This window comes from Panthera onca, chromosome E1, assembly GCF_046562875.1.
Source record: "Panthera onca isolate mPanOnc1 chromosome E1, mPanOnc1 haplotype 2, whole genome shotgun sequence".
In the NCBI taxonomy this organism is placed as follows: domain Eukaryota; kingdom Metazoa; phylum Chordata; class Mammalia; order Carnivora; family Felidae; genus Panthera; species Panthera onca.
In genome coordinates this window covers 18052605-18064315 of record NC_138352.1, presented here as the reverse complement: position 1 = coordinate 18064315, position 11711 = coordinate 18052605, and the positions used below count along the sequence as shown (strand labels likewise).

The 11711-nt window shown below is 60.5% G+C and overlaps 2 protein-coding genes across 8 annotated transcripts in view; one reads left to right on the top strand and one right to left on the bottom strand.

Moving 5' to 3' along the window:
- Positions 1–38: 38 nt before the first annotated feature.
- Positions 39–8216, bottom strand: INCA1 (inhibitor of CDK, cyclin A1 interacting protein 1). 5 transcript variants are annotated; one of them, XM_078437894.2, is made up of 8 exons: positions 6761–6943; positions 6501–6588; positions 2292–2396; positions 2033–2072; positions 1557–1750; positions 932–1097; positions 598–740; positions 39–472 (listed from the first exon to the last, which is right to left on the bottom strand). In XM_078437894.2, exons 2-8 carry the CDS (start codon positions 6581–6583, stop codon positions 295–297), a joined length of 909 nt encoding a protein of 302 aa, XP_078294020.2. In that variant the 5' UTR covers positions 6584–6588; positions 6761–6943; the 3' UTR covers positions 39–294. The 5 variants fall into 5 exon arrangements, with proteins under 5 accessions (XP_078294020.2, XP_078294018.2, XP_060503584.3 ...); XM_060647601.3 differs by lacking the exon at positions 6761–6943 and adding an exon at positions 7609–8216 and having other exon boundaries at positions 63–472; XM_060647602.3 differs by lacking the exon at positions 6761–6943 and adding an exon at positions 7609–8216 and having other exon boundaries at positions 295–472; positions 573–740.
- KIF1C (kinesin family member 1C) overlaps positions 8199–11711 on the top strand; it is a 20641-nt gene continuing 17128 nt past the window's right edge. For 2 of the 3 annotated variants that reach the window (XM_078437891.2, XM_078437889.2), the window contains exons 1-5: positions 8199–8312; positions 9865–9985; positions 10238–10370; positions 10724–10800; positions 11185–11364. In XM_078437891.2, coding sequence (XP_078294017.1) covers positions 10265–10370; positions 10724–10800; positions 11185–11364 — 363 coding nt within the window. In that variant the 5' untranslated portion in view covers positions 8199–8312; positions 9865–9985; positions 10238–10264. The remainder of the gene's footprint in view (positions 8313–9864; positions 9986–10237; positions 10371–10723; positions 10801–11184; positions 11365–11711) is intronic. The other variant, XM_078437890.2, reaches the window with a different exon arrangement.

Here is an 11711-nt window from a genome sequence, read left to right as displayed (position 1 = left end):
GGGGGGGGGAGGGGGGCGGGGAAACCCTGGCGGCGCGGGGAGCGGGGCGGGGGTCCGGCGGCCGGACTTGGGGGGCAGACTTCGGGGTCCCGGGGGGCGGAAGTGCGGCCCGAGCCCGGGCCGAGAGAGCGGGGCGCGGGCCGCCCCGGGGCTGGAAGAGCGGGGCTCGGCGGGACTCTTCGAGTTCGGGGGGTCCAGCCCGACTTCATCTTAGCCGGGTCCTCGAGGTGACGCAGCCCTCCGTGCGCGCCAGCCTCGCCATCACTGCTCCACGAGCAGAAAGACACTTCGGGCTCAACGCGCTTGCTTTTTAATACCCGAGCAGAGCAAAGAACACAGTGCCAGCCAGCGCGGGCGGGCGATTGGGGGCGGGGGCGATAGGCCGTGCGGAGCCCTGGGGGGTGGCTTGACACGGGCGGCCAAGGGGGCTGTTAGCGCCCAGTGCCGAGCGCGGGGAGGTCGCTGGGAGAGGCTGCGGAAGGGAAAGGCCTCGGCGTCACCAGGGGGAGGCTCCAGGTCGGCCGGCGAGCCTGCCCGCCCCCCCCCCCCCCAACCAGGCAGCGCGCGGACACCTAGGGCCTGGGGGTTCCTCCTTACTCCGCAGACTGCACCTCCATGCCCCAGGGGGAGCGGAGGCGGTTCCTGCCCGCTGGGACAGCGCTGTAGGAGGCCAGAGAGCCCAGTCGTCTGGGGACACCAGACCCCCCCAGGCCCAGGGGGCTCCAGGGGGACCAGAGCAGCTGTAAGGATGAGAGAAGTTGGGAAAGGAACGGAAGAACGGGAAAGGAGGTCTCGCCAGGTGTCCTAGCGCCCCCGCCCCCATCGCCTCTCCCTGCCCGCGTTTGTGCGTCTCCAATCCAGCCACCCAAACGGGCCCTGGGCGTCCATCCCCGTCACCCTCCGGCACTCCGCCTAGCTCCTCCGGCCAGACCTGGGTCCTGCCAGTGGTGACAGGGTGGCCCTCCTCCTGTGGATAGGTAGCCCTCGCCTCTTCCAGACCCGGGTACTCGGTGGCGCTGGGGACTCCGCAGCCGGCAGTGGCAGGTGCCAGGGGCTCAGGTGCGGCCCCGGAGACGTCCCACTGAGCCTTCTTCAGTCTGTGGGGACCGGAGGCTTAGGAACGCGGCGCCTGAAGGCCAAGCTTTCTGCCTCTCCAGGCTTCACCTTTCTGCCCCGAAATACTTCCTGCTGGGACCCAGTGGTGTTACGGCTTCGCTCCCAACCCTCTGCGCCGCCCCCCCCCCCCCCCAGTCCCTGCTGCCCTGGGCGGAAGCACCCTCAGTCCAGGGACTCAGAGGTGGCCTCTGGCTGCCCACTGTCCTCCAGCTCTGTGGACTGCTTTCCTGCCTCGGTGACCCAGTTTCCACCTTGTCCAGCTCCTGAGGCTCAGCCTGCGTGCTCAGCTCCCTCCTCCCCTCCACACGGGGGACGGGGGACGTTCTGCACCAAGTCCGGGCCTTCTTCCCATACAGCCTCCCACTTCCTTCAAAGCCCCCAATCCCTTCCTTAGTTCAGACCCTCCTGTCCCCAGACTCTGCCCACATGTCCCTCCTTACTCATTGATGATTCTCTGTCGCCTCCTTAGGTCCTCCAGGTGATAAGTGACGGCCCTCACCTGGGCTGGGATGCCCGCAGGTCCCTGCTGCATTCCCGCCAAATGTGGCCTCCTTCTCTTTCTTCTGCAAAGCACCTCAGGGGGCGGGAGCCTCTCAAGGGGGTACGGGCCAGGCTGGGAGCAACCAGTGGCTCTCTGTGCCAGAGAATGGGGTGAGGGCAGGGGCTAGAGGGCAGAACTGGGTCTCTCAGGAGAACTTGGACTGAAGTAGGGAGTCAGAGGTCTTGGGGAGCCCAGATCGTGACAACACAGGTGTGATCTGGAAAACACGGTGACAGATGTATAGAAAGGAGGGTGCGTGGTCAGTGCACTGGTTGGGGGGCAGCAGGGAAGAGGTGACAAGGAGGGCTGAGGATAAGACGGTGGTGGGTGCAATTTTAACCCAAAAGTGCCTTAAAAGGACAGAGTTTGTCCTACCGGCGAGGGAGGGATGTGCCATTCTTCCGTCCAGGTGGGGCTGTAAAGCACAAACGGGGAGCTACGTGCAGAGAGGACACCCCCATCCGTATTGTTTCTCTGACGGCCCGTCCCAACCACCTGTCTATCTGGCAGTAGTTGCCCCAGCGTCCGTCAGCCAGTGGGCCAGCTGTCCCCAGACTAGGGCTCACTGCCACAGGGCTTAGTTTAAAATTGTCCGGCCTTCCCTTCCCTGCTCCTTTGCTCTGTTTCTACCCACCTGGGCCTTTGGCTAAGGCTCTCCCAGAAGAGGTCTCCATACCGCTGGGGCATCAGCGTGAGGCTCTGGGAAGGTGGTGCAGGTCGGCTGACCACCCTGGAGCACCTGAGGACAAGGTAGGCTCGGGTCTGGCTCATCCCTCACAGCACCTGCTCACTCCTGGGACTCAGTGGTCCCGTCTTTCCATGAGACCACACGGCTGTCCGGCCCCCCTCGGGCCATGTGCTCTCTTACCCATTTTAGCTGCGGAGACGGTGAGGGCTTTGAGACCGGAGCTGGGGCGAGGGTAGAGCCTGCCAATTGCTTGAGCCCCAGATCTCAAACGACCAGAGAGCCCATCAATGGGCTGTTAAAGAGGAGGGCCCCGGCTACTCAGGGGATGTGACAGCCAGGTTCCCTTTGGTCACCACAAGGACCCAGCAGAGCTGAACCTCCGTTCATTCCTGCTTTGTGTCCCTGTATCTCAGAGAGACTAATCTTCTAGGAAGCAGGGGTGTGCAGAGCTGGTGGTGAACAGTGCTCAGCACTTCCAGAGTCCCCAGACTGGATGCCGACTCCTCTCAGTGTCCTGGGGCTTGGCCTGGGCCCTTATCTCCTCATCTCCAGGCCTCCTTACCTGACCTCAGCCCAGCCCACGCCTGTAAATACCACCAATGTGCTCACGACTCCCAAATCCGTATCTGCAGCCCCGGCTTTTCCCCCGGACTCCAGACTTGCAAGTTCAACCACCCCCTCAACCTCTCCTCCAGAGCCCCCCCCCCCCACCTCACGGAAAGGCACCCCCAATGCCCAGTTGCTAAGGCCCAAAACCTGGTATGCCTCCGTTTCCCTCAATTTTCATGTCCAGTCCATCGGGAATTCGTGCCAGTTCTGCATCACAAATACACCCAGATTTGGGGCGCCCGGCAGGCTCAGTCAGAAGAGCATGTGACTCTTGATCTTGGGGTTGTGAGTTTGAGCCCCACGTTGGGTGCAGAGATCACTTAAAAATAAAATCCTAATGCATCAACGTGGATGGAACTGGAGTGTATTCCGCTACGTGAAATAAGTCCGTCAGAGAAAGACAGATATCATGATTTCCCTCGTGTGGAATTTAAGAAACACAACAGGTGAACATAGGGGAAGGGAAGGAAAAATAAAATAAAAACAGAGAGGGAGGCAAACCATAAGAGACTCTTAAATACAGAGAACCGACGGTTGATGGGTGTGGGGAAAATGAATGATGGGCATTGAGGAGGGCACTTGTTGGGATGAGCACTGGGTGTCCTATGTGAGAGATAATCCCTGGGCTCTACTCCTGAAGCCAAGACCACAGTGTATATGACAAATTTGGAATTAAATTAAAAGAAACAATAAAAAGTAATTTTAAAAAATATGTGTATATATATATATATATATATACATGTATATACCCTTCCTATATATACATGTATATACATATGCCTGAGACCACATGGCTGTCCAGGCCTCATGTATGTGCATGTATATATATATATATGCATATATATATATATATACACGCATATGTACGTACGTATGTATATATATATATATACACGCATATGTATGTACGTATGTATATATATATATACATATTTGTTTATTTTGAAAAAAGATTTCACTTAAATTTGGGGCATCTGAATGGCTCAATCGGTTAAGCATCCGACTCAATTTCAGCTCAGATCATGATCTCATGGTTTGTGAGTTCAAGCCCTGCTTGGGATTCTTTCTCTCTGCTCCTCTACTGTGCTCACTCACTCTCTCTCTCTCAAAATAAATAAACAAATAAATAAATAAGTAAATAAATAAATAAAAACTGTCTCAGTCAGTAGAGCTCTTGATCTCAGGGTCTTGAGTTCAAGTCCCACGTTGGTAGTGGAACTTACTTAAAACTAAACAATTTAAAGGGTGCCTGGGTGCTTCAGTTGGTTAAGCGTTGACTCCTGATTTCAGCTCAGCTCACCATCTTGCAGTTTGTGAGTTCAAGCCCCATGTCAGGTTCTGTGCTGACAGCATGGAGCCTGCTTGGGATTCTCTCTCTTTCTCTCTCTCTGCCCTTACCCCACTCATAAGCTCTCTCTCTCTCTCTCTCAAAATAAATATTAAAAAAAATTTACGGGCGCCAGGGTGGCTCAGTGGATTGGGTGCCCGACTTCGGCTCAGGTCATGATCTCACGATCTGTGAGTTCGAGCCCCTGAGTCGGGCTGTGTGCTGACAGCTCGGAGCCTGGAGCCTGCTTCAGATTCTGTGTCTCCCTCTCTCTCTTGCAAAAAATGAATGATATAACATTAAAATTGCTTTTTAATTTTTAAAGTTTCACTTAAATTAGAAAAAATAAAAAATCTAATATACCCTATTTGACCACTCGTCACCATTTCCACCTCCACCACCATATTCCAGCACATCTTTCCCTGCCTGGCCTATTCAATGGACTCCTCCTCCTCTCCCTGCTTCCCCATTCTAATCCCCTAGTAATCTATTCTGCCCAGAGCAGTGTGAGTAATCTTTTAAAAGTGGTCCTCTGAAATAACATACACTTTGAGATCTACTTCAAAATAATCTGAGGAGGAGGAGGCTGGATGGCTATACAGATAAAATTATATTCAATGTAATTATAATTACTGACCAGACTGAAAAGGGTACACTGGCCTCATGATGATTGTTTTTTCTAACCTCTGTATTTTTTTGAAAATTTCCATGATAAAAAAGTCGAAGAGGGGCACCTGGCTGGCTCAGGTGGGGGAGCGTGCGATTCTTGATCTCAGGGCCGTGAGTTCAAGCCCCATGTTAGGTGTAGAGCTTACGTAAATGGATTTTTAAAAAGTTGGACGGGGTGCCTGGGTGGCTCAGTTGGTTAAGCATCCAAGTCTTGATCTCTGCTGAGGTCATGATCTCATGGTCATGGGATCGAGTCCCGCATTGGGCTCTGTGCTGACAGCTGGTGCCTGCTTGGGATGCTCTCTCTCCCTCTCTCTCTCTCTCTGCCCCTTCCCCACATTCTCTTCTCTCTCAGAAATAAATACATAGGGGCGCCTGGGTGGCTCAGTCAGTTGGGCGTCCGACTTCAGCTCAGGTCATGATTTCATGGTTTGTAGGTTCAAGCCCCGCGTCGGGCTCCGTGCTGACAGCTCAGAGCCTGGAGCCTGTGTGGGATTCTGCGTCTCCCTCTCTCTCTGCCCCTCCCCTGCTCACACTCTGTCTCAAAAATAAACATTAAACATTTTAAATAAAAAATAAACTTAGAAAAAGTCTACTTGTCATTTCCCTGCTTAAAACCTTCCAGTGATTTCTACTGTCCTCAGGCCTCTTTTTCAATGGCCTATGAGGTCCTATATGAGCTGGCCTCTGCCTGACCGTCTGACCTGCTGTCTACTCTTCCCTTGATCACGAAGTTTCAGGGACACTGGCCTGCTTCCTGGTTGCAGATGATACCAAACTGCTTTCTTTCTTGCGGCTTCCCCCCCAACCCCTCACCCCTACTATTCCTTCTTCTTCCCCCCACCCGCCCCCACCCCGGGGCTATTATCAGACTGGTTGCTTCTCATTTTTCAGATTTCAATTCAAACTCATCTTCCCACAATCACCCTATCTAAACTCGTGTCTCCAAGACACGGTTTCCTGTTATGTCCTCTTCCTATCTTATTTTTTTTATGATACTTATCGCTAATTGAAATTATGTTCGTGTTCAGACGTTCTGTCTCCTTGCTCGGGAACCTCAGATCAACACCCCTGGTCTTTCTAGCTGCTGAATCCCTGGTGCTTAATACAGTGCTGAGTTTAAAGAGAAAAAAAAAAAAAAGCTTAAAAAACTAAAAAAAAAAAAAAAAAAAGTGGGGTGCGCCTGGGTGGCTCAGTCGGTTAAGTGTCCGACTTCGGCTCAGGTCATGATCTCAAGGGTTCCTGAGTTCAAGCCCGGCGTCGGGCTCTGTGCTGACAGCTCGGAGCCTGGAGCCTGCTTCGGATTCTGTGTCTCCCTGTCTCTGCCCCTCCCCCACTCACGATGTCTGTCTGTCTGTCTCTCCCTTGCTCTGAAAAATAAACATTTAAAAATCAAAAAAACAAAAACAAAAAACCGTTTGTTGAACAAGTTCACAAATCCTTGATCCCCCGAGACCGGCCATTGAGCCTCCCATTCCTCCTTTGCGATCGACTCTCCGGGAAGAAGCCAGGCGTCTCCACCCCATCCCCCCCGGGTGGGGAGGACTCACTTGGCGAAGGGGATGAGGTCGTCTGCACCGTCCTCTCCCTGCACCACTGGCCTGGGCTGGGCGGCTGGACCGAGTCTCCTCATTGGCGCTGGGAGGATACAGGAGGATGAATCACTCACTCGTGCAACAGGGACGAGACCAGCCGAAGATGCAGAGACGGCAAAGGGGCCGCGTGGGTCCGGGAAACGGAGAGAGAGAGCGCGCTTCGGGGGTTTTTCCTAAGGGCCGGACGTTTCTAGGAGGCGAACGCACGCGCGTACGGGCTAAAGGCGGTGAGCGCGGGGAAGGCGGGCGCGGCCGAAGACCGGGGAGATTCCTTCTGTGCGCACTAAGTGGGACGGACACACGGCAACGTGGAACGAGGGCGGGCAGGGGGAGACCACGGACGGGGCACAGGCGTCTGGGGGTCTGGGCGGGGGCAGGCAGGGAAATCGGGTACGAGGGCGTTCATGGACGCCACGTGGGGACGGAGCGGTCGCTTGGCGCAGCTGGGGGGGGGGGGGGTGCCCACGGGGAAGGAGGGCGAGCCGAGGATCAGGGGCAGCCGGCGATGACCTGCCGGCCGGCCGCTCGGGCCGCGCAGACAGAGCGAGCAAGGCTGCGTGATGAGGCAGGAGAGCCGGCAGGGGTCCGAACGGGGCGTCCGGGGCCAACGCGGGGAGGGGCGCGCTCAGGGGCGTCTAAGCGGGGCCGTCGCTCTCCCGGGCGGGGTGCAGCTCAAGGAAGCCACACGGTACTCAACAGCGGACCGGGGGGGAGCCCGGGGGTGGGGGGTGGGGGTAAGGGGGCGGGTCTGGCCCCGGGGCGGGGTCCCCTGGCCGGTGGGCCGGGTCGCAGGGGGCCACCGAGGCCTCAGAGGGCGGAAGGGGGCGGGCCCGTTGGGGGAGGGGGGAACCCTGGCAGGTGGGCCGAGGGGTAGCGCGGGTTCGGGGAGCGGGGGAGGCGCCGCCGGCCCGAGGGCATCACCGCGTGAGGCGGAGGCCCGGCCTGGGGGGGGGCAGTCCGAGCCCTGGCGGCGGGGGGCCGGGCCCGAGACGGCACCCAGACTGAGGCGGCGGCCGGCCGGGCAGGGACAGGACAGCGCCGCCCCCGCGCTCGGTCCCGGCACCTGAGGTGGCGGCGGCGCGGCGGCTTTCTAGAACGCCGGGGAGGGCGCGCGGCAGAGAGAGAGGGTGTCGCTGACTGGAGTCAGGGGCGGAGCCTGCGCGCCGCGCGCGGCCGGGGGCGGAGCCTGGGCGGGGACCACCCCTGGGCGGGGCGCGACGGACGGCCCCGCCCCCTGGGCGCGCCTCCGACGGCGGCGACGTGCGCGGGTCCGGGGCCTGGGTCCCCTCCAGGGCCCGCCCCCACCCCCCCCTCGTGTCCCCGGCCCGGCTCCTCCGGCGCCGTAACCCTCCCGAGGGCCGGTGTCCTGCGTGCCTTTCTGCGTCCGCAACTCGGTTCCCTGTCCGCGCCCGGTGGGCCCCACAGTCCGGAGGGCATCGCCCCTTTAACCGCGGTCCAGGGCGCTCCCGGGCCGGTGTCGGGACGGCGCGCGCGCCCGCTCGCGTGCGCGCGCCCGCCGGTCCCCCGCCCCTCGCTCCCGCCCCAGCTCGCGCTGCCCGGGCGGGCGCCGGCCGCTGGCGCCGCCGCTGCCGCTCCTGCTGCCGCCGCCCCCGGGGCGCGAGTCCGCCGCCCGCCGCCCGGGCCCCCGGCGAGGGGCGGGGGCCGCCCGGAGCCCGCTCCGGACCTGCCCGCCGCCGCCTCCCGCGTCCCGGGAAGGTCGCCCCCGTGCTCCCCGCCGAGCCGCTCCGGGAGCCCCGCGGCGACGAGGTGAGAGCCGGGGGGAGGGGGGGGCGGGCAGGGAGGGAGGGGACGCCCGCCGTGGAATGTGCCGGCCTGGGGGCGGGGAGCCGGGGTCCCCGGCCGGCCGCGAGAGCCGCGGTCATGTGCTGTTTGTCCCGCGGAGGCGCAGAGAGGTGCCAGGCCCGGGGCGGCCGTCGGGCGGCGGGCCGGGAGCGCCGGGTCCGCGTGGCCGCGCCGACAGGCCGGGACGGGGCCCTGCGAGGGGATGGCCGGGCGGGGCGAGGCGCAGGTGCCCCGGCGGGGCCCCGAGCCCGCGCCCACCCGCAGCCTTGCCCCATCCGCCGCGACGGCGCGGCCGTGGCGGTTCCCTGTCGTCGCCCCTTCCCTGCCCGGCGCAGGGTCTAGGGGGTCAGGGTTGCGCTTCCTGAGACAGCCTCTGTGATTTGAGCTACTCCCTTCCTGTCCTGGGGCAGACCGGCCCTCTCCCCCTTTCCCATGCCCTGCCCAGGAAGGGCTGCGGGAGGTGAGGCCCAGCAGGACAGGGGTTCGGGGCCACGGCATCCCGGCCCGGCTTCACAACCCTCCACCCTCCTGTCCGTGGGCGTGGGCTGCTCAGCCTCTCCTCCCAGGGTGTGAGCACTAGGTCACCCACATTCCTGGGCTCCAGCCTGGCACCTTCCCCAGGGCGGTGGACGCCATAGCGCTAGCCCCAGCCTGGGGCCCGGACATACCTGTTTCCTCTTGGGGGAGACCCCAGCCCTTCTTCCTCCCCCAATAAACACGCAGGTATTTCACCGGGGTCCCCCAACAGAAGAGCCCCCGGGGGGTTGGTGTGATGGATACAGGATGACCCCACCCTCCCCTGCCCATTGTCCTGGATCCTGAGGAGGAAGTGCTGGGGGGCTGGGTGAGGGGTTTGGGGCCCCCTGGCCGGGCCTGTGGATCCCAGTCCCGGGCTCTACCTCCAGCCCTTGGACTTTGCCCAGTGGCAATTCCTGCCTATGTGGAGCTTGTGGGCTCTAGGTGGGAGCTGGTTTCTACTTCTTGGCTGACCCTGTGGGGGAATTTTAGGGCAGCTTTTATATTTGGGGTTTTCCTTCTTGTCTCTTCTGGGCTCCCACTTTGTGCTTTTGCCCCAGACCTCCCCTCCCTGTCTCACATTTCTGTGTTTCTTCTGTGGCCCCTTCCATTATTTCTTTCGTAGCATGAGCTGGATCTGGTCTCCTCTCTCCTATCTCCCCTTTTCTTGGTGTCTGTGACTTTGTGCCATTTCTCTGCCCCTCTTCCTGCCGCCTTCAGTGTCTCTGCCTATGTGTCCCTCTCTCGGAACCACCCTCTGTCCAGCCCCTCTCTCTCTCTCTCTCTCCTCTGTCTGGACGTTCAGTACACTTGTGACTGATGAGGAATAAAAATATCACGGTCCCTGCCCTTGGATTCACATTGCATTCAGCCACTGCGGCGGGACATCGTCCTTACCTTTCCTAACGTGACCCCCTGCCCCTGACCTCCGGCCGTGGAGCCCCTGACACACCGCTGGAGCCACAGACATAGCTCCTAACCACTCTTCCCCCACAACCAGGGTTTCCCCCACAGCCCCAGCTGGTGTGGCCAGGCCCCAAGTGTAGGATGGGGCTTCCCCTACGAGGGCCGGTGGGAGCCAGAGCTGATACAGCCCCCCTGGTCTGGGGCCGGGACACCAGGTAACTCTTGGATGATGGCCCAGGTCCCTGCGAGCTGGGATATGGCCGGGGAGAGAGGCAGGAACACCTTCGGGAGTCCCTGAGGAGAGTGACATTGGGGAGGAGGGCCAGAGACTAGGAACTAGGTCCCCGGGGGTGCTGGGGAGCTGGGGAAGTGGCTGGAGAGACTGGTTCCTAGGAGAAGACGGGTCACAGAGGTCTGGGTCCCCCCCCCCAGCGGCTCTGACCACCTTTTCCTTCTCTGTCCTCCAGCTGAGGAGGGTGAGAGTATCTGCAGCCATGGCTGGCGCCTCGGTGAAAGTGGCAGTGAGGGTCCGGCCCTTCAACGCCCGTGAGACCAGCCAGGATGCCAAGTGTGTGGTCAGCATGCAGGGCAACACCACCTGTGAGTGCGTCCCCCGGGGCCTGGCTGGGCACAGGCAGGGCAGGCGGGCCCACCACGCTGGCCTGTCCTGCTGGGCCGAACCAGGGGAGCAGGTGCTAGGCGAAAGGGCGGGGGCAGGCTGGCCTTTCCATGCTCCCAGTCCCTGGGAGGGGGAATGTTGGCCTGGAGCCCTCCATTGCCCAATCGGGAGCCTGCCGGTGGGGGGCGGGTCCTGGGAAGCCAAAATTAGCCTTGGTGGCTGGAGGGGGTGGGGAGTATTAAAGGGGAGAGATGAAGCAGGGCAGAGGTGGGGAGTGGGCAGAAGTTGGGAGTCCCTGACCTTGGCCTTCCGCTCTTTCCTTCTGCCGCTTCAGCCATCATCAATCCCAAACAGGGCAAGGATGCCCCCAAAAGCTTCACTTTTGACTACTCCTACTGGTCACACACTTCGGTGAGGCTGTCAGGGTGGGGGAAGAGCTCAGCAAAGAGGGAAGGGGGTTTAGGTCCTGGGGAGGGGGCGCTGCTGGGAAATAGGGCCTCCACGACATGGGTCGGGACCGGGTTGGGAGAACCAGGATCCCGGGTGGGGACGGGTAGGACCCGTAGGCTGTGACCGGGACCCGGATGGGGGAGGGAGAGTCTCTCGGGATAACTGGGTCAGGTAGGAGCCTGCATGGGATCCCGTCACAGGTGATTAGGCCCACGGATGGGGTTTGCCGGGGGCACATAGGGCCTGTGGGCCGTCATCAGATAGGAGCAAGACTCTTGGGGCCCGGACGCTACAGACAAAATCATTTAGAGCTCCTGCTGTCTTTCCCGCCCCTGCTCCACCTAGGCTGAGGACCCCCAGTTTGCGTCTCAGCAACAGGTGTATCGGGACATCGGCGAGGAGATGCTGCTTCACGCCTTCGAGGGCTACAACGTGTGCATCTTTGCCTATGGGCAGACCGGGGCCGGCAAGTCCTACACCATGATGGGGCGGCAGGAGCCGGGCCAGCAGGGCATCGTGCCCCAGGTGTGCACGGGACCCGGCGGGGCAGAGGGGACGTAGGGCATCGTGCCCCAGGTGCGCACGGGGCGGGAGGGCAGCCAGGCCGGGAGCGTCTCCAGCTGCCCCGGGCGGGGAGGAAGGACAGGGGCCTGAGGATTAGGGAGCAGAGACCTGGCTCTCTGAGGCTGTTAGGGAACGTGACAGGGATAGCGGTTGGCTGCTACGTGGACTTTGGGGCCCTTTGGGGAGGGGTCTTTGCCCCCCCTAGAAGCAAGAAAGCTTAGTGACAAGAGCCGAGCTTTGGTGTCAGAGAAGCCTGGGTTTGAACCCCGGTTCCACCACGTGCTGCAAATTCATCTCGTCTCGCCGTC